Source organism: Hyaena hyaena, unplaced genomic scaffold, assembly GCF_003009895.1.
Source record: "Hyaena hyaena isolate Hyena2069 unplaced genomic scaffold, ASM300989v1 scaffold_20, whole genome shotgun sequence".
NCBI classification, from domain to species: Eukaryota; Metazoa; Chordata; class Mammalia; order Carnivora; family Hyaenidae; genus Hyaena; species Hyaena hyaena.
In genome coordinates this window covers 1,665,604-1,687,055 of record NW_024080652.1, presented here as the reverse complement: position 1 = coordinate 1,687,055, position 21,452 = coordinate 1,665,604, and the positions used below count along the sequence as shown (strand labels likewise).

Below are 21,452 nucleotides of genomic sequence, written 5' to 3'. Positions count from 1 at the left end.
CCCCTTTTTTTTTTAAGTTTTGATGTTTATTTTGAGAGAGAGAGAGTGATTGGGGCAGTGAGAGGGAGAATCCCAAGCAGGCTTTGCACTGTCAGCACAGAGCCAGATGCGGGACTCAGGCCCATGAACTCTGAGATCATGACCTGAGCTGAAACCAAGAGTCGGACTCTTAGCCGACTGAGCCACCCAGGCGCTCCTACTTTCCCTTCTTAAACTGTGTCTCTGTACAGAAATACATGTATTTTATCTTCATTTCATGCCCTAAGCTCCCTATTTTCTAAGCATTATTTAGTTAATGTTGCAGTAAATGATGGTTAATATTAACAGGTAGTTAACAGTAAAGCTGGTAAGAAGGGATTCTTGGGAGAAAACGAGGCCTGTGGGACTTGCTAGGGTTAGGACTTTGTGACCGTCACCATGAGCCTGAAGGATAGTACTTGAAGGTTAGTACTGAAGGCTAGTACTTGAAGGGTTAGTATTTGAAGGCTAGTATGGGAGGTTAGTACTGGGAGGTTAGTAGTGGGAGGTTAGTGCTGAAGGTTAGTACTTGGAGGTTACTGCTGGAGGTTACTGCTGAAGATTAGTGCTGAAGGTTAGTACTTAGAGGATAGTGCTGAAGGTTAGTACTGAAGGTTAGTACTTGGAGGTTAGTGCTGAAGATTAGTACTGAAGGTTAGCGCTGGAGGCTAGTACTTGAAGGATAGTGCTGGAGGTCAGTGCTGGAGGCTAGTACTTGGAGGTCAGTGCTGGAGGCTAGTACTTGGAGGTTAGTGCTGAATGTTAGTACTTGAAGGCTAGTACTGAAGACTAGTACTTAAAGGTTAGTACTTGAAGGCTAGTACTGAAGGTTAGCACTTGAAGGAAAGCACCAGGGTTTGTTTTGTTTTGGCAAGGACCTCCAGCTTGGCCGGTTTCGGCGGACACTATGGTTGTAGCCTCCCGGGGCCACTCTGCTCCGTGTCTGTGGTGTGTGGGTGATGATGGGTCCTGTTTCTTTTCCGGACCAGAAGGGAGGCCCAGTGAGGTGCCCCGTGGCCTGGCATCTGGGCTCACTGGCTGCTCAGTGGGTGCCGTTCTTCCCCTGCTGATGGTCATCTTTGGCCCAAGGCATTGCACGGCCGGTAACCCATGGCCTTCTCCCCTCCGTCAGGACTTCCTCCCAGCCGACATCCAGACTCAGTTTGCTGTCAGCCGTGAGCTCATCCGAAACATCTACAACAGCTTCCACAAGCTTCGTGACCGGGCCGAGCGGATCGCATCGAGGGCCATCGATAATGCTGCTGACCTCCTCATCTTCGGGAAGGAGCTGAGGCAGGTGGCCCAGCTAGCTCCTCAGGGCTCGGCGAGGTGGGGAGGGGCCTGCCGGTGTCCTGGCGGAGTGCTTGCCTGGACCCACACCTGTTCTGACCTGGGTCACTTTTGGAAAGGGGAGATGGGAGCTGGGGACATGGGCCGTGGTGGTAAGGAGAAGGAAACGGGGGCCTTTAGGCAGGGAAACGTGGGTCCTGGAATACAGGGGCGTGTGTTTTCCCTGCGGTCAGGACTAGGCCTGAAAGGACACCAGGCTGTTACCAGCCACGACTCTGCACTCCCCCTCCCCCCAGCAGGCTCCAGGACCGTGTGCACACACGCACATGTCCCGTGGGGCTTGTTGGCCAGGACTGTCCTAGAGGACTGTCCTAGAGGTCTGCGGGAGGGGCTGAGGCCCCGCCTTTCTATCACGGGTCTAGCATGCCCAGGTCAGCTCCCAGGCCTTGAGTGTCCGTCTCTGTCTCCTTTTCCCTTAGTGCTTTAGGGTCTGATACGACCCCGCTCCCCTCCTGGGCCACTCTGCACAGTAGTACGTGGGGGTCCCTTAAACAGGCACTGAGGGGCCTGTCCGTTGAATTTGCACTGCTCGCCGACAAGGCCGCCCAGCAGGTGAGTGAATTTGTTCTTCACGGTGCTCCTTCCAGAGAACATTCTGTGCCTTGGGCACATCCGTGGGACACCTTCTCGCATGGGCTCCAGAGTTCAGTGTGTGCAGTGAGCAGATTGCGGGACTCCACGAGAACTGTGCATCCCCATCAGTTCCGAGTGGCACCCTGTGGGCCGTTGACGCGCCAAAGATGGGTGTTGGTGATATTGGCAGACTGGGTTCTGACCTTCTGAGGGCTGACTTAGCTGAAATGAGGAGCTGTAGTCTGTCCTTCAGAAGGTAGTCTCACACTTACCCAGATACTTTTGGGTGGACCAGGTCATTGCCACTGTGCTATCCTAGTCAGCAAGTGTTTGGCTCCTTGGTGACTTTCCAGAACAGTATGTAAGCTGCAGCACCCCGAGAGCCCCCTTTCATCCCTCTAGATGCCCAGTCAAGCTCTGGAAGTGCTCTGCCCTACGCTCAGGTGCTACGTGGTTGGGGGATCATTTGGAAGATACGGTGTTTACAGACAGATGGAAAGGCTCATCTGGGTGCCTTTATGCTATCAAACTGCTCCCTGACTTTGAGGGTGAGCATTTGCTGCCTGGTGCTTGGGGAAATGGTCTTTAGACTGGTGGTTGATGGTTTTTAGTAAATTAAAATGATGTACCTGTGAAGGCCTTGCTGCCTGTGACGCAAAGGTCCTTAGTAGTGAGCGGGGGAACATGGGGACAGTGGCCGGTGTCCGACCGTGGAATTGGGAGGTTTTCAGGCTTCAAGTGGGGCCCTCGGGTCCGGGATATCCCAGTGCTGAAAAGGGAATTGGATGCTGCTGCGGGTAGGGAAAGTCCCGGGCTTTTGTCCTCCGTGGCTCTGGTGCCTGTGTGTTCCTGTTAGAAACTGAGCCTGGGGTGGTGCTGGCCTTCCTTGCAACTGGCGCCGTGCCCAGTCCGCCTCCAGGTCTGTGTGGTGCCTGCGTTTCCACCGTGGGGGGATCGGGCACGCGGGGTTGGGGGTGTGGCTGCTCAGTGCGCGGCCCGTGTCTCATGCTGGGACCTTGCTCGGGTTGCTTTGGTGTCGGGCCTGTTCCCCTGGTCAGTGGAAAGTAGGAGCGGGACACAATCATGGAACCACTTTTCATTTAATCTGTTGAACTTGCCTCACGGCTGATTGTAAAACAGAAAAGTGAAGCTATTCAGGTTGCAGGACCCTGGGCCCACGCAGCTCCTTCTCCAACAAGTAGCCTCAGGGGTGTGAGTGGGGTGCACCTTGAATCCCCTGGGGTCATGCTGAATGCAGGGTGGAAATTCTTAATTGTCGTCTCCAGGGTTTTCTGAGTGAGATCTGGAGGCTGGGTCTGCCTTTGAAGAGGGAGAGGGTTCAGGCTTCTGATGTGCAAGTTCACATTCTGAAGGTCCCCCTGGCTCCGTGGTCCTCTGACAGCTAACCAAAGCTGCTTTGAAATGTGGTGTCTGAGGAAGTGCCACTTCCTGAATGTCACTCGCCGTCCACGGCGGTGTCCACGGTGAAGTGGAATTAATGCAGCTTTAATGTGAAAGTGGATCAAAGGCCCATCAGGACTTTCATCGGGCACAGCCAGGGTTCCAGTCACTCTGGCCATAGAGTGAAGACATGGGAGGGAGAGCTTTCCTGACTCCGTTCGTACATGTCCCGCTTTTGTTCTCTGCAGGCCTGTTAGGAGACCTGCTTCACTGCAGCCCTGCAAGACCGCTAAGACTGAGGGGCTGTTGTCCTGCAGGCAGGACGGCCGTATGGGCTCTTGTGTGTCGGTGCCTTGGGCTATCACCGGGACCTGGGAGCCAGGGACGCGAGCAGGAACCACCTCTGAGGCCCTCCTGCTACTGGACCCGATTGAGTTGGGGGGCTCCATTCTCCTGGGCCACTCTGCCCAGTCAGGAAGGAACGGGGCACCTGTGGGCCTCTGGTGTTTTCCTTTCTAGGCTTTAAAAACCTGGAACACAGCGTATTTTCCTGTAACCTTATTGGCTGGAGTCTTGGCTGGGGGTGTGGGACAGGGTGGCCTGGAGCTTCTGAGCTTAGCGGGCTGGAGTCCCAGGGTCCCCAGAGTAGGCAGCAGAGCCTGGGCGGGAACTGTTGGCTCGCAGTGCAGTGCTTATAATCCCTCGAGGCACGTCCTTCTCTTCGTTTCTTCTCATCTTCTGTGGCTGCCTGGCTGCACCTGGTACACACTGAGCCCCATGTGTGGCTTAGGAGAGGAGCTTTCCCTGCTCTGCCACAGCCGGAGCTCTAGAGGGTGTGAAAGGGCTCATTTCCCCCGAGGAGCTGGCGCTGCACCTGGGAGAAGTGCCTGGTGAATGCCTACAAGGTGCTCAGCAAGCACCTGGGCGAAGCACCTTGGGCAAGGTGCTGGGCAAGTGTTGGTAGGTGAGTGACACAAGCTGTGCTAGAGCCCTTCGGACATGCAGCCGTTGAGCAGTGTGAGTCTGCAGTGTCCCCAGGAAGCCAGCCGAGCCCCAACTGCGACCGAGGCTGTGGCGGGTCACGAGGCCCAGTGGTGTTGAACAGTGAGCACAAGTGGACAGATGAGTTTGGAGGCTGAGTCCCTAATTCTTGTCCTGCTGCTGGGTTCTCCAGCCCCCCTGCCTTGTGTGGGAAGGGGGCTCTTCTGCAGAGCTGGCTGGTGGCAGATGGGCAGCCCTGGCTGGGTCTCTGGGTCCTGTGGTGCTTGGCGTTGGTTAGCCACCCTTGTTTTCTAGGGCAAACAGGAAGAGAATGACGTGGTGGAGAAGTTGAACCTCTTCTTGGATTTGCTGCAGTCGTATAAAGTGAGTCTGGCTGCCCCTCGGCTGGGGACCGGGCGGTTGAGAAGCCTTCTGTGATCCTTCAGGCTGTGACTCCTCAGGAGGGAAGACCATGGGTGGCCTTGGCGGGCACTGCAGGCGCTCCGGGCTCTGGCCTGCCTTGGTCTGCCCATGGAGGGTGTGTATGTGCGCATGTGCACACACACGTGAGTGTAGGTGCATGTGTATGCATGTGAGTGTAGGTGCGTGTGTGTGTGTGTATGTGTGTATGAGTGTGGGTGCACGTGTGTGCGTACAAACGTGCATACATGTGTGCGAACATGGTAGTGTATGTATGTGAACGTGTAAGTGAGCATGTGTGCATGTATCTCTGTGTGTGCATGTGAGCATATGCATGTGTGTATACATACTAGGCTATCTGTATACATGTGTATAAGTGTATGCAAGTTTGTATGCGTGTATTATATGTGCACTTACACGTGTTTGCACACATGTATACGTGCCTGTGCATGTAGTGTGCACACGTTTATGCGTGTGTGTGCGCACACACGTGTGACTGTGCACACACACGAATACGCTAGCTGCATACAGATACTGTGAGGGCCTGGCCTGGCGCCGAGGGAGCTTGCCCCTTCCAAGGGTGGAGATTCTGGGAGGTGAGACTCCATCTCGGTATGGGGCCGGCTTCCGAACTGGCGCAGCACTGGTGACAGGACAGAGTGCCTGTGAAGCCAGAGAATCCTTCACGCTGAGCTCAAGGAGAGGGAGCCTAGCACTTTGAGGAAGCTTCTGAAGGGGTTTCTCTTTAAGAGAAATTAAGTTGGGTGGTAGCCAGGTAGCCTCGAAGTCCCAGCACCGCAGTTCTGTGGCTGGTATTTCCCACAAGATTCCCGATCCGGGTTTTAGGGCCCCAGAGAAATGCCAGTGCACTTTTCTTTCTGGGACGGGTCTCTGGGGAGACGTATCTCTGTGCTGCTGGAGGGGCCACGGCTTTCTGACGCTGGGCAGTGAGACAGGCAGAGGTCCGGCGCCGTTCCACAAGCTCTGGCATCTTCCCTCATGGGCGGGACCTGTCTTCCGTGTGGTGTTGGTATGTGGTGCTGATTTGCACTGCGACCCCTCTTGGTTTGACCCTGGCCCTGGCCCTGAGCTGCTCTGTGTCATGAAGGCTTCCTGGGTGGGGAGTGAGCGGGTGTGCGCCTGAGCTGATTCTGAGGACCGAGAGGCTGTTGTGTGGATAGTGCGGGCTTGGAAGCGTGTGTCTGTTTCCCAGTCGCTACCCGCGGGGGCTCTGGGTCCCTTCCCGTGGAGGGCCGAGCACGCTGTACCTCCCTCCCCAGGACTTGTGCGAGCGGCACGAGAAGGGCGTGCTGCACAAGCACCAGCGGGCGCTGCACAAGTACAGCCTGATGAAGAGGCAGATGATGAGCGCCGCCGTGCAGAGCCGCGAGCCCGACTCCGTGGAGCAGCTGGAGTCCCGCATTGTGGAGGTGGTTCTGGCGCCAGGGGGAAGGGGCATGGGCGGCCTGGGTCTGCCTCCCCAAGGCTGCGTGGTGCGTGCCTGGCCTGGTGGCCCGCGGAGCTGGACTTCGGGCCGGTCCTTGGCTGGCTCATGAGCTGCCAGGACGTCGCTGCCCTGTGTAGGGGTAGCCAGCGGTGGGAGGCCGCCCCGCCATGCCGAGCGGTGCCTTCTGGATGCCAGCTTGGCATAAGTGGCCTGAGCTTCCCGCAGCAGCGATGCGGGGAAGGGCTCGAGGCCCAGGGCTCCAGCAGAGGCTGTGCAGTGGGGCGGCACCCCGCAGTTTGCGCCGGGTGGGGTACAAGGGTGCCGCCTTTCTCTGCAGCAGGAGAACGCAATCCAGACGATGGAGCTTCGGGGCTACTTCTCCCTGTACTGCCTGCACCAGGAGATGCAGCTGGTCCATGTCTATCTGCCCCTCACCTCCCACATTCTCGGCGCCTTTGTCAACTCCCAGATCCAAGGACACAAAGAGGTGGGTCTCCCTGCGCCTGCCCTGGTCTCTGCCATCACCTTTCTGTCTGCAAGTCTGGCACCTTGCGGCTGGCCCTGCAGAATTACGGGAAGGGGAGTGAGCTGAGGGAGGGGTGGTATGGGACCTTTCAACAGGCCTGTTCCAATCTGCTAGCCTCACATGGAGCCTGAATTGCAGCGGTGAAGTTGTCCACACCGTGCTTGGGGGGAGGGGTGGGGCAGTGGGAGACAGTGAAGGAAGTAGTTCTCTCCTGGAGGAATTTCCAAGTCGGGGTTAAGGCTGAGCATCCCCAGAATGGAGAGAAAAGACGGTGGGGAGTCAGCTGGATGAGGCAGGGTTGGTTCTTGAAGCATCTCCAGATGGAGACGGGGAGAGTTGCTGTGCCTGTCCTGAGGCTCGGCAAGCCACCCTGACCCCTTCCTGACCTGCGTGACCCAGGGCCCTGTTGCACTAGCCTGTCTAGGACTCTGCTTCTCAGACGGGGACAGGGGTGTCCCGTCCAGACAGCCTGGAAGGCTCTGTGTCTGGCCAGGGTTCAGGAAACTCATAAATGGTCCCCATGTGGGGCCGCTGCTTTCTGACATTGTGGGTCCTGGGTTCCTTCAACACCTTTCATTAGCGCTGAGAGTGCGGTCACCTGCTCGGGGTCCTTGATACAGTTGGGGAGCTCAGGCCACAGCTTGTAGGGCCGCGTCTCAGCCGCAGTCCTGTGCCTGTGGGAGCTCCATGGCCCTCGTTAGGTCACTGAGCCTCCGTGGCAAGTTTCTGTTCCTGAAAGATGGTGTGTGACTCGCCCCCTCCCAGGATCGGCCTGAGCATCTGGAGAGGGCTGTGCTGGGCCCACAGAGGACCACAGCATCCCTGTCCCTGGGGACCACACTGACAGCGGGGGGGGGGCGGGGCATCCTGACTCCTCAGCCAGCTGGGGAGGAATGGGCTTCTCTCTGGTGGAGGCATGTGCAGCCCGCACGTGGGGTGGGTACAGGTCTGTTTGGACGACAGTGCGTAGCAGGAGCTCAGGCATGCAGTCCATCCATGACACTCGGGGATGACAGCTTGGAGGCCGGGTGAGAGGCTACAAGGTGGAGGTTGGCAGGCCGGCCAGGGGCACTTGTGACCAAGCATCCCAGTGGGCAGCTCAGGCTCTGGTCTAGAACCAGTTATGCCTGAAACTCCCGGAGGGCTTGTACCAGTGGCCTTGGTGATCCACCTCACACCTACTGCCTCAGAACTGCTGGAGACCAGGACTTAGGACCTGTGCTCTGATTGGCGCACAGGGGATGCTGGGCTGGGAGAGCCCAGGCGGGACCCCAGGGGGTCTGTGCTCCACTTGGGTCTGGTGTTGGGACCCGGATCCTCAGTGTCTCTGTTAGAGTCACTTCCTGGCTTCCCAGCCTTGCTGCGTGGAGACTAGACTCTGCTTCTGTGTGTTTTTAGGGCCACACTCTGCTTTTCTGTTGTCACTTGTGTCACATGAGCCCTACTGCCCCCAGTGCTGGCCTCCAACCTCGCTCCTCCCTGCCCTGGGTGCCAGCGCGTGTGTGGTGTGGCACCTCCTACTCCCACGTGCTTCGTCCACTTGAGTTTCTGTAGCCCGAGCGGTCTCAGGGGGCCCCTGCCGCTCCGGGAGGTGCTTGTGAGCTGTCACAGTGGTGGATGCCACCCCATGGCTGTGTTTCTGAGCATTCCGTGTTGAGCATGCTTGTGCCGCTTGGGCCCGTGTGCGGGGCCTGTGGTCTCCTCCGGTTCCAGGCTGTCTGGGGAGGAAGGGGCTGCGAAAAGGGAGGGGAAGGGCCCGTGGTACTGGGGACAGTGACCCGGGCCTCCAGGTGGGTGGTGTCAGGCTTCCGGGGGCTTTGTGGGGACCAACACATGGGAGCGTCACTGGCCTGTGGCCTGTCTCATCCTGTGACGCCCCCTCCTCCTCCTCCTCCTCCTCCAGATGAGCAAGGTGTGGAATGACCTGAAGCCCAAACTAAACTGCCTCTTCGCCGGACCCAGTGGCCCCCTGACTCCGCCGAGGCCCCCGCAGGATGGCGTGTCCCCTCACTAGTGCCACACGCCTGGGGCGGGAGCTCCGGGCGGCCTCACTAAAACCTCTTTCCAAATGGCGTGTTCCTGTTTAATTCCCTTCAGATAGTGGCTGCCCCCAACCCACCGTGGAGTCCCCGGTGTCAGGCTGGCCCCCAGGCCGGGTAGGGCTGGGTTTGGGTGCTCCCCTTGTGGGGAGTGGGGCCGAGGATGTGACCCCAGGTCTCTGAGCGTCCACCGCAGCTGGAGGCCACGGGCATCTTCTCAGCTGGCCCGGGCCCTGCCTGCCCACTGCACCGTGCCTGTGAGCCTGGAGGTCAAGAGTTAAGGCTCCTCGGAGAGGTTTTCTAGGATTCCGGGAGGTCAGCGTGGCAAGGATGGCTTCCACACAGCAGGTGCCTGGGGACATGTGCAGGGGGCACCCCTGAGCTTTGGGGGGTCGGGAGGGTGTGGGGCCGCTGACCAGGGAGAGGGAGGATGGGACCCCTGTGTCAGACACAACGTGGCCATACCTGATGCACCGGTCAGTGAGGGTGGACCATGAACTAAGGCCAGTGGGCAGCCCTGGTGGGTGTGGGTACGGTGGGGCCTCAGGGGTCACTGGGTGCACAGACGGTGTCCATCTCCAGGGGACAGGCCCGGGTCAGTGCCATGGGCCCTGCTCTGGCATGTAGGGTGAAGCGTCCTGTGTCCCTTCCTCACACTGTAACCCTGTCGCATGCCCCGTGTCTGCGGTGTCGGGGACAGAGGTGACATGGTGCTCCTGCTGTCTGGCCCTGTGCAGCACCGGCTGGGTCCTCATGGTTGCCAGCAGGCCCCTCTTTGGCGGCGGCAGCTTGAGTGGAGGCTGGAAGGGCAGAGGAGGGCGGGTGGGGCCGCATTCCAGCGGGGTGGGGGGTGTCCTTCGTGGCTGTGGCTATTTTTAGGAGATGCTCAGAACCTCTCTCCTCACTCCAGGCAGGCCCGGAGGGGATTTGTTCCAGGAACTCTGGGGTCAGTGTGCACCTAGGGCCTCTGAGTGCTTCCTGCTCGGAATCCCTTTTGTGTAAACACCACAGGGGCAGGGTGGCAGGCGCCTTCCTCCCAGACCCGGAGCCCTTTGAGCTCACTGCCTCCTGGCCCTGAGCGGGCTTGGGGAGGTTCTGACTGCACTACAGGATTCCTGAGATTCTCGCATGGGGGGGGTGGGGGAGTGTGCACTCCAGGGGCTTTTTGAGTGTGAAGGTGGTGTGTGTCCCCGTGCGGGGGTGTTCTGCACCCCGGGACAGGTAGGCTTCCCCGAGGAGCTCCTGAACATCACCCCTCAGGGGGAAGTATCTTTTAGGCCCAGCCAGACACCTGCGTCACCCCATGTGTGGGCTCTTCTGTGCGGGGAGAAAGCTAGCTGTACCCCACGCAGCCCAAGGCCCTGGGACTGTGGCATGCGCCTTCCTGTGCTGACAAGGGGCTGTGCACCCCCAGAGCCCATTGGGCCATGCCTGCATTCTGCTCCCGCTCTGGAGAAGTGGGTTCTCTGGCACTGTGGGCAGCTCTGTGCTGCCCACCGGCCCCTGGTGCTGTATACACTTGAGCCATAGGCCTGACCTCCGAGCCTTCTGTTCACCCCTTTTGGCTGCTGCCCACCTGCCGCAGCCTGCCTGTGGGTGGTGAGGGACAGGCAACCACAGGACAGTGGCGAGCTGGGAACACCCAGGGCGGGCCCTGTCACGCACGCAGTTGGGGCTGGGGGCATACGGTGGGCAGCAGCATGGAAGGTGGTGGGCCTGTGTGGGGAGGGTCCCTCAGGGCATGCGGAGGCCCGCCTCTCCCAGGCCAAGAAGGAGAATTCCAGCACCAAAGACTTCACATGTGCTTTCTGAAGAGGACTTTGCCCGACAACTCCGTGTTCCTGGCGGCCTCTCCCCATGGTGGAAGGAGCCAGGAGCCCTCTTGGCTGCAGCTCTGGCCAAGGTTTTCGAGGCTTACCCAGAGGGGCGCTTTCTTGTCTGTCTCCTTCCTCCCCAGCCCCTGCAAGGTCAGCAGATGGGAGCCACTTGCTGGGGATGTGTGATGGGGTCATGTCCTTCCTGTATCTGTTAACGGGACAGCAGAAGCCACCTTCTGTCCCCTACAACCCCTTCCTCTTGGCCCAGGGCTGCTGGGTCCCTAGGCAGTGGTGTCTGGGGAGGGCCAGGCTGCCCGCATCTGGGTTGCGAGTGCAGGGGTGCCCCAGCTCGCCTCTGCAGCCCTGGCCAGGACTGCGGAGGGGATGCCACAGCCTTGCCTCAGCTCCCACGGCCTGCACTGTCCCATCGCCACCAGGACAGAGCCCACCTCCCTGATTCTGCAAGGCTGGAGTGGACCCCAGCCCGGGTGTGTGCCTTTACCATGTCCCTCCAGCCTGGGCCCACGCGCGCTCAGTGGTAACCCGCAGATGCGGCGGTGGGTGCGGGCATACGCGGACTCTGCACAGGCTGAGGTCGGCCTGGTTTTGTCTGCATTCGAGGCCCTTCCTCTTCATGATACGGTTCTGTGTATGGAGCACTTTACAAGGCTGTAGGCATCAGTTACTACACCAATAAACTGGAATTGTTCACAAGTAGTCTGCATTGTGAGATTATTATCAATAAACACATGAACAACCATTATTAAACCCATTTATAAAAGTTGGGTAAAGTGGGTTTTCTGTATAAGCAAGTGCTGCCTCCCTCCTTCTTCATGGTCAGAAATCTGGATGAGAAAGGCCCATCCCTTGGGGTGAGGGAGGTGACAGCTTCTGATGCGGTAGACCAGGGTTTTAGGCCTAGGCCATGACTGTTCCCATTTGCCCTTGAAGGAGGGATGGGGAGCGAGGCCGCTACACCTTCTAGCCTACCCTGGTCCGGACAAGACCTCAGCGCCTGGCCCTCCCTCCTGGCTTGGCATGCGGTCACAGGCAGCCAGCTGGCAGCTTCCCGGGGATGGGCCTGGGCTGGCTGTGTGCAGGCCCTGCGAAGAATGTGGAAAAGGTAAGAGACCTTTATTTTCATCTCCACCCCAACCCACCCAGGAACGCCAGCTCCACCTCGGGGCTCTGTGGGGTGAATGGACGGTGCTGTGGGTTCGCAGTGGATTTCGCGGCCTGTGGGGCCAGAGTGGCTGTGTGTCTATACCGCGTCCACCTCGCGCAGCGTGTAGTCCAGGATTGTGTTGGGGTCCTGGAGCTTGAAATACCCGTGGAATTTCTTGTTCTGAAGCAGGAGGGGAAACCAGTAGCTGTCGTCAGGCCACATGTCATCAAAGGGGATCTGGTCCAGCTGGAACCACTGGGGCCGCATTTCTGTGGTGGTGGGAAGGGGCAGCACGACGTTCAGCCAGGGGCTAACCTGACCTTGAGTAAGGAAGTCCCAGGCAGTGCTTTGTGAGGAGCCCGGCACACTTCTAGTTCGGTCCTCCGGGCCGCGTCCCCTTGTCCCTGCATCCCCGCGTAGGAGGAACGAGGTGCTAGCACAGCGCCTGCCCCTGGGAGATGGAGGGTGGTGGGGAGAAGGAAGGGCCCCCAGACTCACCATCACTCTCCGCGGGCGTTCCCTGGACGCGGTCTGTGCAGAAGACATGCACGTCCATCAGCTCCGGCTGGCCCTCGAACTCGAACACTATCCGGCCCGCCTTGTGAAGCGTGTCCGTGGTCAGACCACACTCCTCCTGTAGCTCCCTGTGGGTGGAGCAGGTGACAGTCACGGAAGGGTGCCAGGAGGGGCGTGCCTGCTGGGCCAGGTAGCTTGAGCCATTCCTGACTTGGTGGGACTTGACAGCTTTTGGGGGCCATATAAAAGCTGATGCTGTTCAGAGTGTCTGGTTCAGGGCGCACAGGCCCACCCACCTCAACACCCTGTGGACCGTGGGGCAGGCAGCCCCTCCTGGCTGCGCTCAGCTCTTCAGGGGTCACGGGAGAGCTGGGGACCTCCCACCTGGTCCTTCAGCTCCTCCTCTTCGCTGGGGGACTGTTGGGGGGGGGGGAGGGCAACAGCCATGGGAGTGCCGCTTTGCGGGCCACAGGAACCCAGGCCCTGACCGGAAGACCTGGCTGGCCTCACACTGGGGCTCAGATCATGCAGGAGCAGACAGGGTTTCCATGCGCACTTTCCTGAGGAGACGCCCCCAGCCCTCCAGCACGCTTCCCTGCAGAGGATGGGGCCTTGGGGCTGGTCTTGCCACATCATTCCCCTGGGGACCGTCCCCACCCAAGCACAGCGTGCCTCTCCACCAGCAGAGCCGGGCGCCCCTATTCCGACGCCGGTGCCTGTTTCAAAGGGTTCCTCAAATGACCTCTTTGCCGTGGACAACCTAGCAAACCCCAGACGGATGGACACGTCACCAGCAAGGCCCCTCACTGCGGTCTGAGTTCTCTTGGGGCCTTCTCCTTCGCATATCCCTTTACACGACTGTGGACGCCTCATGCGCTCGGACCCGCGCTTCTCCTCAGCGCCAGGACGGCCTGCACCTCAAGGAATCAGAGCAGTTTCCTACCCGGTGTGGGTTGGACACGTAATTATTTCCTGTGCCCGAACGAGGCTTCAGAAACCACTCTGCACGTTAAACACACACATTGTGTCCAGACGGTTTGATGTGGGCAGGTGCCTTCCTCGGTGGGGAACCCAGCCTGAGCGCCCAGTGAGGTCCGCGGCATCGCCCTTTTGCTGCTGCCGCACGTGGGGCCCGACTGGAGCTCTGAATGCTGGGATTTGTTCAGTGACGTAGTTAATGAGAATTAGACTTGACCTAAAAACTTGAACGTTTTCACTTGGAGGGGAGCAGATGGCTCCCCAGCTACAGGCACTGGCCCTCACGGCTGCCTTGCCACTGGCAATAGGTCTGGGTTTTAAAAACGTCACCTGGTGATCAAATATTCTGACTAGTTATGGTTCAGCTTTCTGAACACACGGCAGTGCATGAAGTATCCATAACATCCCCTCACGGGCTGCGATAATTTGTGGGACGGTGGCCTCGGTTTTGCTAAAACGCCGGATCATGTGTGTGGCACTCAGCTCCCCAGATGGCAGAGAGCAGGGGGAGTGACATGCCAAGAAGACAGCAGCGGTCAAGCGTCTGCGTAGGTCCTTGGCTCTGTTCCTCTGAGGCGCCCTGGGGCCTTGCTGGAGGCCAGGGATGGGACGCTGCGCAAACCTGAGGGTCCCCAGGCCCCCGAGTGCCTGTCACCTCCCAATCTCCCTCCCAGAGATGCCTGTATCCTTGTCGCTCCCCCAGGGATGACCACGCATGTGTACGTGGCCACCCCAAGCCTGAGGTGGGGAGGGTGTGTTAACCTGGATCTTGACCTGGGCCTGCTTTGGGATCTAGAAGGGCACAAGGGCAGGGCAGTGGGTAACGCATGTGCCAGGCTCAGTGCTGAGGCCACCATGACTCAACTGTGTGTCAGCAGCCTAGGTGGCCTGGGGCTGACGCTGGAGCCATGCCTGCGGCTCAGCGCACCTGCTCCCGAGGCATATCAGGATGCGCCATCTGGCCCCTCTCACCCCACGGGACAGGGCACAGCACTCCTTTGTTAGGGGCTGTCCTGACTACTGGCTCTATCCCAGACACTGGGCTGGCATCCCAGTGCCCCCGGGGAGCGGGTCACTCCTCCAATTGGACCCCAAGACTACAGGAGTCCGTGTGGTGCTGTGCGGCCCACCAGGGGGACTGGATGAAGTCAGGTGGGTGCTGGGTGGCTCTGGTGCTGAACTTCTGCTCTCGGCCTCAGGGAAGGCCTGTCTCTGCCTCAACGAAGGTCTGGAGCATGATGGCCAGGGCCTCTGGCTCGCTGCCACTGAGTGTGGAAAGCATGGACACCGCGTGGCCACGGGGGGATGTCCTTTGGGGGAGCAGGCTGCCCGCAGGGCAGGGTATGCCGTGTGGATGCCAGTGTTAGAAGGAGCTCAGGGCAGTGGGAGGAGCGCCCTCCACAGCCCTGCTGGCTGGATGAGGCCTTCAGAGCGCAAAGAGCCACTGAGTGTCACGAACACCTTCTCTGTGTCCAATAACAACAAATGGTCATCAACTTTCTGAGAGCTTTGTGACCTGCGGTGACATCAAGGCAGAAGAACAAGTTGTAGCCCATGGGACTGACCCGCCGGTGGCTTCTGTGGTCCAGTGGCATCTGGAAGGCAGGCCCAAGGGCCCGGCACAGCATCTGGCCGGCTGTGCTGAGATCCTTGAGTTACCCAGCCGCGGGACGGCTGCGAGAGCCCCCTGTGCAGCACTGGGGACACTGGGACAGGAAACGGAGGTCAGGCTCTGTCAAATCTGCCCTGTGATTATGACGGGACTGAAGCACAGTGGAAAATGGAGTCTCTTCAGTAATGCTGTGTCAGCTGGACGCCTAGACAGATGAATCTCAACCTGCCTTACATCTTACCCCAAACTCCATTCCAGATGAAAATCTAACACTCTGAACGTTCCAGAAGAAAACCTAGGAGAATGTCTTCTTCAGCTTTGGATAAGCAGAGATTCCTTTAAATAAGGATGTAAAAATGCTGCCTATAAAGAGAAACCCATGCACAGGATCCCACTAAAATGAGAGAAAGCCATGTACAGGATCCCACTAAAATGAAACTTCTACTCCTGGAAATGTCATTCTGAATGAAAAGACAAGCCCCCAAGGAGGACACTGCAGCAGAGTGGGTGCGGCCGGGGGGACCCGCGAGCCCCAGGACACTGCAGCTGACTGGGCCTGAGGTCAGAACAGCAAAGAGAACAGAGACGGGGCAGAACAGAATATCGGCTGTGAGACAGCCAGGGTAGGCGTGGCCCACGGGCAACGGGAACACCGACAGGAGAAAAGAGAAAGGAACAGAACGAGTAACTGAACCTGTCCCTTGGAATTTCCCCAATCTTACGACAGACACTGAGCCACAGGTCCCAGGAGCTCCAAGGACGCTAAGCGGGACAGACACCAGAAAACTACTCCTAGGCTCGTTTCCTTCCAAGTGTAAGGAATCAGAAAAAAAGAAAAGATCCTGAGGCCAGAGGGAAAAAAGCGCCTGACCCACAGAGGAACCAGGATGAGAGTTAAATCTGACTCTGCAGAAACAGAGCGAGCAGGGAGAGAGGGAGCGAAGTACTTAGCGTTGAATGAACCTAGAATTCTGTACTCTACTTTCCATCAAGAGGGAAGGAGAAATAAAGATTTTCACAAAGATTGAGGGACTCTATTACCAGCTTCATAATGAATGTGAAAGCGAGTTCTTTGGAGAGAAGAGAAATGATAGATAGAACCTTGATCTGCATGAAGAATGCAAGAGCAGTGAAGGAGTGAGCAAAGGCAAGATAAAACAGTTCTGGTTTTTATTCTCCATTGATTCAAAGGGTAAGAATTTGTTCAAGGTATTGGCGATGATGCATCTGTGTCTGCGTGCCCCGTGTGTTCATGCACACGCTTCTGCACATCCCGTGTGTGTGTGTGCATGTATAAAGTGAACAGCGACCACACAGGAATGGGCATTGGAATCAGGATTGTTGTCATGAGGCCCTCAGACCACCCACGGGGCGGGGGGGGGCAGCATTATTTGAAAGTTCACGGGGCGTATATGCAAGTGTGCACTGCAAACTTTGAGATGCATACTAAAACAGTTAAGTACAGCTGACTTGCTAACAAGGGGAGAAAATGAAATCCTAGAAGTGCTCAGTTGAAGCTGCAAAACGGAGAAAAGGAGTGGAAGACAGAACCAGGAACAGAGAACGAGGGCGACAAACAAAACAGTACCCAATGTGATGGATACTGCCGCCATTCGGAACACGAGTGGTTCATGTGCTCTTCGAAGGATTGTAAGGGTGGATCTGAAGACGAGCCCAGCTGTGGGCTGCCCACACGGAACCCATGATGCATAGAAAGATGAAAAGCTTAAAGTAGATGATGATAAAGATGAAGAAACAGATTAAAAGTAGATGCAGAGAAACACAGCCGGCTAACTCTAGTCAAGGGAAAGCAGGAACATCTCTACGGGTTATACAGCTGACTTCAAAGCAACGAGTGTTGTCAGGAGCAGAGGGGATTGTGCACGGAGGAAGGGGCCACTTCTCCATGACACAGTCCTGAACACGAACACACCGGAGGCCAAAATGAACGGGACGACACGGAGAATCAGAGAAATCCACTGTCCTCGCTGGACACTTGAAGCAGAAAATCAGTAAAGATGTAAAATGTACAAAGAACTGCAAGTCTCTAAGATGGGCAGCCCGACTTCTAAAAAAAAGGGCAAAAGACTTGAGCAGACACGTCACAAAAACAAGACAGCAAGGTAGCCCACAGACACTGTGACACGAGCAGGCACTGGGCTTTTTCAGCCCTTGGACACATTGGTATCATCCCACCTAAAAGGGCTGAAATCACAGAAAACATGGCGCGGTGCTGAGGGTGTGAAGGGAGCGTCCGTGAGCAGGGCCCCTGGGACCTCTGGCAGGTAGCTGCAAAGGCTGGACACCTCTGCCCCCTGCAGGGGAGTGGCCGCCAGAACGGTGCACGTGGCAGTGCCACAGACAACCCGGTGGCCACACACACGGTGTGGACAGAGGTGGCGGCTGGGGCGTGAGCTGAACTGCACAAAGGGGGTGATGTCCGGGGTGGGGGGCAGACACCAGAGGGCGCATCCACGTGGCCACGCTTACGTGACGCTTTAGAACAGGCCAAGTCCTCAACTGTGACAAGAGGCCAGTGTGCAGGTGGCCCTTTCCATCTCTTGGTCCATGTGCTGGCCACACGATGGGCCCATTCTTAAACATTCCCTGGTGAAGATGGGCGCACATGGGCTTCAGGACCAGTGTGTGACTTCTCCAGTCCTGGGCTCACCAAGACTTTGCGGGGGGAGTCAGCTGGGTGACGAGCCAGGAAGAGGGAGATGGGCGACAGCTGGGAGCGGCTGAGGGGCAGCGACTGGAGAAGGGTGAAGGTAGACCACGTGGGGGGGCTCCGTGGGTGAAGCAGGAGGTTCAGTTTACCAGCACTGGGTGCTATTAAAGGGATTCACGGCGTGCCTGGGTGGCTCAGCTGGTGGATTTTGGCTCAGGTCATGATAACACGGTTGTGGGTTCGATCACCAAGTCAGGCTCTGTGTAGAGCGTGGAGCCTATGGGATTCTCTCTCTCCCTGTGCCCCTCCCTCCACTTGTGCTTTCTCTAAAGTAAGTAAAATGAAAACAAGAAATAAGTAAAGGGACTTCACACATGAATGAAAGAGAAAGACCCTGACTCAGTTTCGGTCTCCCGGGCGCCGAGTGGAGAATGGACTGAGGAGGGAAAGGACAGAGCAGGGATCCCAGGTAGGAGGCCTGGGGCAGTCTGGATGTGGAAACAGAGGGAGACAGACCGGGATGGGTGCTAGTTACAGGGGGGACTGCGGTCATGTGCTTCTCATCCTGAGGAAACTCGTTTCCTGCCCAGCCTCAAGCCTGCGCTGCGGGTAGGCCGTCATCACTGAGGCCCTGCGGGATCCGCTCGTTTCTCACGGGCGTCTCATTCGGGAAACGCTAACAGCAAGAGGACAAGAGGGAAAGGTCTTGAGAATTCGGGGGCCTGCAAGTCTCTGGATCACTGGGACGGCAGGGGGCTGAGGCGAAGCCCCCCACGGCCCCTGCCCCACTCCTCTGCACAGCCCTGCCCTTGGCACGTTATTGAGGACTCATTCCTGCCTTCCACTTACATGGACCAGACCAGACGGCAGGTCCTTTGGGAGTTTTCCTTTGTGCCCAGCTCTCTGCCCTTGCTCTTTATTCTGGATGCCCGCCAGACCTGCTCTCTGCACACGTCCCCATGAACCTGGCTGCCGGACTAGACGGGAGCCCCACGGGGCGGCGGTCGGGACCCATCCCCAGTGTCCTGACACTGAGCACGGCTTAGGGTGGGGGGGGGGGGGTGCTGGCTTCTACCAGTTTCTGTCCACGTTCCACGGGAAGGACAGCTCAGGGGACTGGGTCTCAACAGACTGGTCCGTGTCCCCACTGTGTGGTCTCAGGGTAGCCCGGTCATGCTGCCTAGCAGCTGCCCAAGCAAACGACCCCAGGCAGCAGCGACCTGGGTCCCAGGCCTGGGAGGGGGACATGCATGCCAAGGCCATCACACCAGTGGCTGTTCAAACCCAGGGCTTGGCCCAGTCGTGCGCCATGAAGTCAACTTGGTGGACTGTGACCGGCAATTAGAAGGAATGAAGGATAGGAACACTGTTGGTGGAACAACATTAATGCCTACTCTCGTGTGGTGAGAGCATTGTATCAGAACAGAAGCATTTCTCATGTGGGTTGTGATGTTTACAAAACTCCAAACTTGAGAACCATCGAGTGGCAGCTCCTGCAGCTGACTTCCTTTCCAGAAGCCTCATTAGTATGTGAGTGGGGATCTGTTCTCTTCCCTGGGGGAGAATGGCCTTAATTAAGGTTGCCAACTTCCTTCAGCATGCCGGCAGTAGTAGCAAAGGTCTGTGTAGCCCTTTGTGATGTTTGCACACACAATCTCATTTTATCCACACGTGACGACAAAGAGGGGCGGAGGGATTGATGTTGGAGAGCTGTGTGATCTCAGACAAGCTGTTGACCTCTCTGGGCTCTGGTTCCTGCCTGTGTGAGGCAGCCTGTGCTGAGCACTAATGGTGACTGTGTGTGTAAAAAGGCTCAGACGGGAGCACTGGTCATCAGCTCCCTGAACTCATGAGGAAAGCAAGTGACTGATCAGCCAGAAGTCACCGCGGCACAGTGGGTTCCCAAATGCATCCTTAAAGCCACTCCCCGCGCCCCCAGGCAACAGCTCACATGCCCTCGGCACTCACCACTGCTCCAAGTCCTTTATGGTCGCGTCCTCACTTAATCTCTACACTCCTTCCAGGCAGGAACTGTTACTATTATTCCCATTTTTTTTGGATGAAGAAACTGAGGCCCAAGGGCTCTCTAACATGCTCCAGGCTTCCTCTTGGGAGCTGGTTCTGTGGGCGGGCCTACCCCTCCCTCACCTCTTGGCCCCATCCTCGATGCTCTCTCCTTCCTGAACTTTGCCCCCGAAGCCATTCCATCGGCCAGCCCCGAAGCCTCGTTTCTTCATGCCCAGGAGAACTCTCGGAGGCTGCAGCACTAGTACCAACGTGTAGAGCGTGGAGGTGCCCATGGTCCCCTGGGAGCCCCTAGAGGGAGGCAAGAAAGCTGAGTCAGCCTGGCCTGGGTGCAGATGGGAGGTGGATGGAGGCCGGGGGCCCGGTGAGATTGGAACGTGCTGGGGAAGGCACACGGGAATCTCCCAGCCCCGCCATGTGAGGCCTGCCTCATGCTGGATTGAAACCTGCCACTGGACAATCGAGCTTCTGGGACGGAAAGAGGCCTGGCCCTCCGAAACCAATGGCCTGAATCAAGGCCTTTGGATTGCCAGGGCTGTGGAGCAGGCTAGGAAAGGGCCCCTTCCCCTCCTCAGCACATGGCCGTTCTTGCCTGTGTCCACCCCCTGTGCCCCACTGGCCACAACATAACCATGCAGGTTAGCTGATGGTTCTCGGGTCAGGCTTTTGGCCTTGGCCTTTTCATCAGTGGGGCCTTCTTTGGGCCTACTGGGATCTGCCTTCTGCACTTGAGCAGCAGCAGACCTACAGAGTCCTGAGGAGCTCCTGGCTCCTGCCCCTGGCAGTGGAGAGCCTGCCCAGCAACGGCCAGCGGGTCCTCCCTCCACATCGGCTCACAGCTGTCGCTGCTCTGGGCTCTGGCACTGCAGCCACAAGGGCTCCTCCTGCTCGAACAGGTATGCATGGTCCAGAGAAAAACTCCAAGGGTGATGTCTGGGTGGCTGCTGGAGACATGGACCGAATCCTCCATGCATCCATCCCTGTCCCAGCCTGGGGCCACTAGACACAAGTTTCCTACCCTGGGGACCACACTGGGTAAGAGGCAGGATCCAGGAGCAGGAATCCTTGTGGGAGGTCACAGTGTCTGAGCAAAGGGACCTCCAGCTGGGGCCTGGTGTTGGGGGAGGTCCAGCAGAAGCGGGTCTCTGTGGCGGGGCCTCCCTGTCTGCCTTGTCGTAATGCTGACCAGTTCATGCCCAAGGCCCTGGCTTCCTGAAGGAACTGTGATGCTGAGGAGGATGCCAGGAATGTCAGCTATCACTTATTAAGCACTGATTATATGCCTCTTTTAAAAAATCATTCTATTTAACAGACTCAAGAACTCTGTGAACTAAGACTTTCTCCATTTTCAGATCAAGAAACAAACTCAAAGAGGCTCAGGTTGACCCAGGGTCAAAGAGCAAAGCCAGTACCCCAGTCTGGGTCTTCCGGGCTTTTGAAGTTGAGTTGTCCCCCAGGTCATGGAGCAAGCAGCTTGGGACCGCAATTTGAGGATCCCCAGAGAGCCCTCCGAACGTCAGGGGCTGGGAGGCTGCAACAGGCCTGGGCATGTGGTCCCCGAGGCAAGTGGTCGGTAAACCGAGGTTCCTCACCAGAGTTTTAAGAGATCATACCCAGGGAACACCAGGCTCAGAGCCTGGTCCCGGATCCCTCTCCTCCGACCCTTGCTTACCTGGACCCCCGCTCCCCTCTCCCCCATCCCTGGCTTCCCCCTCCCCAAACCCGTCCCCGGTCCCCCGCTCACAGGACCCGGGCTCTGCTCCCCGGCCCCCTCCCCTCTACCGGCTCCCCTGCTCACCAGACGCAGATCCCTCTCCCGGGCTCCTCTGTCCCCGCTCCTCAGGTCCGGGATCCACGAGCACTTTCGGAATCCCGGAGCCGCTTCCGGGGGAGTGGCCTTGGGCCGGAAGCGA

The 21,452-nt window shown here is 58.0% G+C and overlaps 2 protein-coding genes across 2 annotated transcripts in view; one reads left to right on the top strand and one right to left on the bottom strand.

Moving 5' to 3' along the window:
- SNX8 (sorting nexin 8) overlaps positions 1-8,785 on the top strand; it is a 38,867-nt gene extending 30,082 nt beyond the window's left edge. The window contains exons 6-11 of the mRNA XM_039226049.1: positions 1,151-1,311; positions 1,788-1,920; positions 4,639-4,707; positions 6,024-6,173; positions 6,528-6,677; positions 8,620-8,785. Of these exons, the coding sequence (XP_039081980.1) occupies positions 1,151-1,311; positions 1,788-1,920; positions 4,639-4,707; positions 6,024-6,173; positions 6,528-6,677; positions 8,620-8,730 (774 nt within the window). The 3' untranslated portion in view covers positions 8,731-8,785. The remainder of the gene's footprint in view (positions 1-1,150; positions 1,312-1,787; positions 1,921-4,638; positions 4,708-6,023; positions 6,174-6,527; positions 6,678-8,619) is intronic.
- A 2,545-nt stretch (positions 8,786-11,330) lies between these two features.
- NUDT1 (nudix hydrolase 1) lies at positions 11,331-21,438 on the bottom strand. Its single transcript, XM_039226051.1, has 4 exons — positions 21,338-21,438; positions 19,663-19,830; positions 12,236-12,381; positions 11,331-12,006 (listed from the first exon to the last, which is right to left on the bottom strand). Exons 2-4 carry the CDS (start codon positions 19,812-19,814, stop codon positions 11,834-11,836), a joined length of 471 nt encoding a protein of 156 aa, XP_039081982.1. The 5' UTR covers positions 19,815-19,830; positions 21,338-21,438; the 3' UTR covers positions 11,331-11,833.
- Positions 21,439-21,452: the final 14 nt, after the last annotated feature.

Bases quoted from the DNA above. Each gene is read 5' to 3' on its own strand.
- NUDT1 (XM_039226051.1), bottom strand. From the start codon at position 19,814: ATGGGCACCTCCACGCTCTACACGTTGGTACTAGTGCTGCAGCCTCCG. The intron at 12,382-19,662 runs GTGAGGGAGGGG...CTCCACCCACAG, and splicing joins ATCGAGGATGGGGCCAAGAG to GGAGCTACAGGAGGAGTGTG. The intron at 12,007-12,235 runs GTGAGTCTGGGG...CCACCACCACAG, and splicing joins AACGCCCGCGGAGAGTGATG to AAATGCGGCCCCAGTGGTTC.